Source organism: Sesamum indicum, linkage group LG6 (genome assembly GCF_026168435.1).
Source record: "Sesamum indicum cultivar Baizhima isolate 11 linkage group LG6, ASM2616843v1, whole genome shotgun sequence".
Taxonomy (NCBI): Eukaryota; Viridiplantae; Streptophyta; class Magnoliopsida; order Lamiales; family Pedaliaceae; genus Sesamum; species Sesamum indicum.
This window is the reverse complement of record NC_142662.1, coordinates 17,413,003-17,419,002: the sequence shown is the minus strand read 5'-3', so window position 1 is coordinate 17,419,002 and position 6,000 is coordinate 17,413,003. Positions and strand designations below refer to the sequence as shown.

Below are 6,000 nucleotides of genomic sequence, written 5' to 3'. Positions count from 1 at the left end.
CCGTTGCAAGAGGTATTATCCACTCTCGTCTCGTATGAGCCTCAAGGTTTTGTAATGAAAAGGCACCTCGCTAGGGAGAGGAGGCCTTGGGGCTTATAAACCACGCAAGTTTCTCGTCTGCAACTGATGTGGGATACATGCCTACATTAATTATGAACTAAAATCATGGTAAATAACTACTATTATTTATCATGAGTAAATTAAAACGAATTGATATACTTAGATTATCCACCATGAAAATTATTTTTGCAATGACTATGAACCATATCAAATGTTTAATCATGATAAATATTTCATCCACACTTGCAAAATCACAGTCAACAATTTTTGCATGACTATGATGAATAACTATTTACATAATTATTTATTTTTAATCATAATTAAATATTTTCTTCTAGTGATGTGTTAGGCACATTCATACCTTCACTCTATTGCAGTAAATTGACAGACATAAGGCATGCATATGCGACTTTCTTACTTTCTTAATGGAATATTTGAAAAAAGGACAAAAAGTGCATGATAATTTTAATTTTGCAACTAAGTACAGTAAACCCGTAAAATTTGGAACTATATATTAACACCCCCTTAATTACAATGCAATATTTCCCATCTCGTTTAATGCCCACAGGAGAAATGCGTGCTAGTTGCATGCCATAAAAAATTTAACGAAATTCCAATTTTAGACCAACTTTGTGAATACGTTTAAATTTGGTACCAAAATAAATCCCCAAAAAGCGTGGGATCCCCTAATTTATTATACGGGACAAAAAGAGAAAAAAACAATTTTGCTGAAAATTAAAGTACTATGAAAAGAATGAATAAGTCTTTCCCAAATAATTGATCGAAAAAAATATATTTTTAGTCATAAGATTTATGGGAGACGGTATTTTTTATTCTGTATTAATTGTTTTTTAATTTAGTTTTATAATTTTAAAATTTTTCGAATTGGTCTTTTTTTAGTCAATTTAATCGAAAAAATTACATGTAATTTTCACATGATCAAATTAAATTGTAATTAGTCATGTACTTAAGGAGGGATTGGCATTTTTAGTTTTGTAACTTAGAAGGTTGATATTTTTGGTCCTGCAGTAATTGATTTATAGAATTAAAATTACAATTTAATTGGATCATGTGCAACTCTCATGCAATTTTCACCGAATTGGCCCAAAAAAAACTAAAATTATCAAAATTTTTAGAATTACAAAACTAAATTACAAAAATCAATTCGTACACAATAAAAATTACAAAACTAAAATTGCAATTTTCCAAACCATAGCAGCATAATTGAGCATCGAACATTTGAATGTTGTACACAATTTCACTTTAATGCAAAATCCACAAATATATTATTCCAGCTATAGAAGCTATATATATAATGACAGAAGGTGAGAAACCTTCTATATTAACCGATTAGATACACCAACTTATTTCCGTACGAATACATAATCTCCCTTATCTAGCATGAACGTCAACAAATGAGCAGAAGACTAAAACACAAAGGAAACAATGAGAAGGACGACCATATCGAGAAAAGACTTCAAAAACACTAGACAGCATGAACTAATTGGTTGGCTTATGCACACTGGAAGCCAGTGGGGACCTTCTTGCCGCAATAGTTGAGAAGCAAGCTGAGGGAGAGTGGGATATTGAGGTCATTGCCCAAGACATTGGCTTTGATGGCTGTGCAAAGGCATACGGCAGCCTCAAGATCGGCCAAGCCTTTAATGAGTGTGCAGCATGGGGTCTTGGGCGGGGTTCCCACGACGAGGTGCACCAAGTCGTTGAGCAAGTTGGCGCAAACTCCCAACTTGAGGGTGTCTTTTGGGCACTTGGCCTTGGAGTGCTTGTGGCCGTGGCCGTGGCTGGGGGTTTTGGGTGTTGGTGGGCAGGGAACAGAAGTTGAGGTCACCATTGTGAAGAAGAGAAGGTTGAAGAGAAGCAGAAGGGCAGTGGATGTGGCAGCTCTTGAAGCCATTTCTTGATTATGGATTGCTATGTGAATACAATGTGTCTTGCTTCAAGGCTGTGTGATGGGAAAATGGAGAGAAGAGAGTTGGGGTTTTATAGGTGCAGAATATCAATAGTTTTTTCATTTCATAAAAATATTTTGAGGATATAAGTGGTTGATGATGGGACTTAAAATCTAGAATATGCAAGACAAGCTGGCCATGCATTTGCAGATCGAAAGATAAGGCTGTAGAATTGGAGTTATCTGAATTTGAGGAGTTGTCAAATTTTGTCAATTCGAATTAAAATTAAGATTTAAATTATCTTGCATCTCGGCTAATTATTCAAAAACATATATGTTCTGTCCGTGATGAATGTGTTGATGTGTGGGAACATGTCGAATGAAACAATATCTAATCCTTTTTGCTTCCAATTGCATAAGCTAAAGGGGGTGGATGTTATATGAACAAAACCAAAAAGAGGGAAAAATTGCATTTTTCGTCCCATAATCCATATCTTCAATAGTAGTAAGAAATAAACAAATGTCCTTTTTTTCCTTTTATTTTGTTGCAGATTGTACCGCTTAACTACTTATTATCTCTTAACTTGGTGACTCGTACGGCTCGACTAACAAATAACTTACTTGATTGTTAGGCTAATTCCCAGTAGTTTGATTGTCAATTAGACTTATTTGCAGGATTAGTTTATTCAATTTTTTGGATGATTTTATAACTTGACTTGAATTAATATTAATGTTGGGTGTGTAAATAACTTGCTATGGTCTTACGACTTAGTTTGTTCGTTGATGATTATTTTTGCAGGTTTTGAAAATAGCTTGTTGAATGATTATCTTAGTAATATACGTATATAGTTTATGAGTGTTTAGTATGTGATGCATTTAGGCGTTGTATTTTTTTGTTGTGTTTTGATGTTATAATAAGCAGGTAACTGTTTGGATTTCTAAATTTGAAATAACTCAACAAATTCATGAAATTATTAGAACTTCAATGCATGCCAAATAGAGACGGATTTAGAGATGAACTGCAATATTCACATTAGAATTAGAGACATAAATTTAGGGGTCACTTTGGAGATAGTATTTGAGACGGACATAAAGACGGAACCAACTTTGATATTATGTCAGATTTAGAGACAGAGTACTTGAAAAAATCAGAGGCGAATAACTTTTAAAATTGTGACGGTCAAAACGAGAGAGTCTCAATTAATTATTCCACCTTGTAATCCATAGTTAATTAGAAGAAATTCCGTTGAAAATTACTTCAATAAATTGCTTCTATGTTAAAAATAAAAAAATAAAAAAAAAATCACAAAGTATTGGTGGCTGAAATACTGAAGCTGCAATTGGTCCCCTCTTGAGCTAATATATGAAATGTAAAACGTTCTATTCATTTGCTTAACTCTTTCTCTTTTGTCTTTTATCCAATGGTTGAGGAATTTCTTATACACATCAAAAATAAAAGAAGAAAAACAAAAATAATGCTTAATATCTTCCACAACAAACATGGATATATCTTTCTAATAACTATAGTCAATGTGGTAAGTTTTGAGGATCAAAATGTTATTATATATAGTTAGGGGACCAAACAGTAAATTAGTTGTATACATATTAACGAATGTTAAAGGTATTAAGATAATTAATTAGGTAAGTGTCACAAATAGCTCTACGTCGGACCTAATTGTCATTTTTAAAGTTAATATTTTATTTCATCGTTTAAGTCCCTTCAGTCAACTTTTTCAGCGCAAAAATTACTAGAATCTCATCATGTGACCTACACATGTTGTATTTCCAGGAGTCAATATATTGTTATGTAGTTTTTCCAGACAAAAATGAATCTCTTTTATATAAATTTTTTTTAGAGAAGATATATGTACTATAACATATTTACCTCCAAAAATAATTGGGGAAGTTAAATGAAAAAAAAAATCTAAACTTTAGGAATTATAAGATCAGAAAATAAATATTAAAGTTATATCATGATTGTTCCAAATCGAATGATATGTATTCATATAAAGTAAGCGTAGATGTCCAGAATAAATCTACTGCTAATATGGTGTTATAGTTCATGTGACTTGTGACTCGATCGATGCATTCATTGTGTATATTGTTTGCTCTGATTTTATACGAACCTTATGGATTTCTCTTGAAAAGGTGTTTCGCTAGAGAGAAGAGGTCTTAGGGCTTATAAACAGTCCAAGCTCCTCGTTCGGAACTAATGTGGGACGTTTGTCTACATCATCAGTCCCCAGATAAGAGGCTTTTGGAAGACAATTGAAAGAACCATTTTTCTAGTTCATGACATGTGAAGTGTATTTAGATTGCAACTCTCCGATTTATTCCCCCTCAATAGCCTTACTATTTGGTGCAAATGTATATATTTTCTCAAATACTTTGTACCTTCATTTTCACTCAACAAAAATTAAACTAGACGTTCTATTTTAGCAATGTTATCCTGAAAATATTTGTGACAATATGTAAAATAAGTACCAAGAAGCATTAACTAGTAACAATCCGCAACGAGGCCTATAGTTTAATTGGTGAAGTTGAGCCCCCATGACTAAAAGGTTATGAGTTTTGAGCCCACCAATATGTGGGCATTCAATAGTAGCTTCTGGCCTACTGTAGTAGTAATTATTGGTTAGTTAACATATTTAATATTAATAATCAACGTACATTAATTATTAATGATTGAAATTTATAATATAATTATAATTGATTTATTTAAAAAAAATAGTGAAGCCACCAAATCAATTTACTAAAACTTATAATTTGTACAATTTTGAAGGTAAAAGCACAGCTCATGGTTTGGCATTTAATACGACAAACAAATATCGAGATATGCAAAATGACATGCAGGTAGAGCCAAAAATTAATTATTTAGGTTACCTGGAAACATGAGGCAGCCAGATATCTGATATTCCTTCCTCGCACTCGCACGAGGCTGCAGTCAAGATCTTAATACCCAATTACACGCCTCAATCATTACAGTTAAACAGTGATTAGTGTTGGACGAACCCTTGCTTCAGTGGATTGACGGAGGACTTACAGTTAAAAGATTATGAGTTTAATTTTGGGAGACGTGGATTTTATTGTCTGTTTTATATAGCAGCTCACGAGGAAAAAGAATCAATATTGTCTATATTTTAATAATAATGGACTAAAAATCGTGATAAATAATTATAATTAAAGGTGGCAAATGGACAAGTTGAGTTTGGGTCGGGTCCTAACAGGTTAAGTTCAATATGATTTGGGTTTATAATGAATTTGAATTAACAGATTGAAAATGAATTGAGTTGCAAATAGATCAGATTGGGTTGATGATACCCATATTTTATATTTAATATCTACAAAATTATTAAAATTACGGCCACTCAACGGTGGTTAGAGTCATATCCAATCACCATTGAGTGGCCGTGATCAATATAATTATTTACTACGGCTACTTGTTTGTAGTTAAGCATGGTTAAACACTAAAATTCTTATAGTTTATCTTATTTCTTTATTTACTTTGAGTATGTTTGTTAATATATATGTTTATTGATTTTAAGATATCGATTTATTGAATTAATATTTTAATTTAAATATAATGAATGATGTAATAATCAATCAAATTTGAAGAGAGAGAGAGAGAGAGAGAGAGAGAGAGAGAGAGAGAGAGAGAGAGAGAGAGAGAGAGAGAGAGTGTTGTTGATCCAAGACTTTGATTATTTCTGCTAAGACGGACGGATGCTCCCTGCTTGAGTTTATTATACTGATTTTCTTCTTCTTTATTTTTTGAAAAAAATAGTAAATAGGGTTTGTAAACAAATTGAATCGAATCGAATCCAACGTATCATTGTTGGAGCTTATTTTTATTATTATCAAACTTGAAAATTTGTTTTTGAGCTTGATTTGACTAATAATCAAATGGAGCTCAGACGAACTTTAGTTAAATCAGAAACTCGAGCTCGAGTAATTTGATTTTTAAATATATTTAATCTATTATTAATTTTAATAATTGAATCAAGTTCAAATCGAGCTTGCAATTTATTAAA

At 32.1% G+C, this 6,000-nt stretch overlaps 1 protein-coding gene across 1 annotated transcript; it reads right to left on the bottom strand.

Annotated features, from left to right (window-relative positions):
* Window positions 1–1,322: 1,322 nt before the first annotated feature.
* LOC105164306 (14 kDa proline-rich protein DC2.15) lies at window positions 1,323–2,048 on the bottom strand. Its single transcript, XM_011082927.3, has one exon. The coding sequence runs from the start codon at window positions 1,973–1,975 to the stop codon at window positions 1,574–1,576; it is 402 nt and encodes a 133-aa protein (XP_011081229.1). The 5' UTR covers window positions 1,976–2,048; the 3' UTR covers window positions 1,323–1,573.
* Between the last annotated feature and the right edge of the window lie 3,952 nt (window positions 2,049–6,000).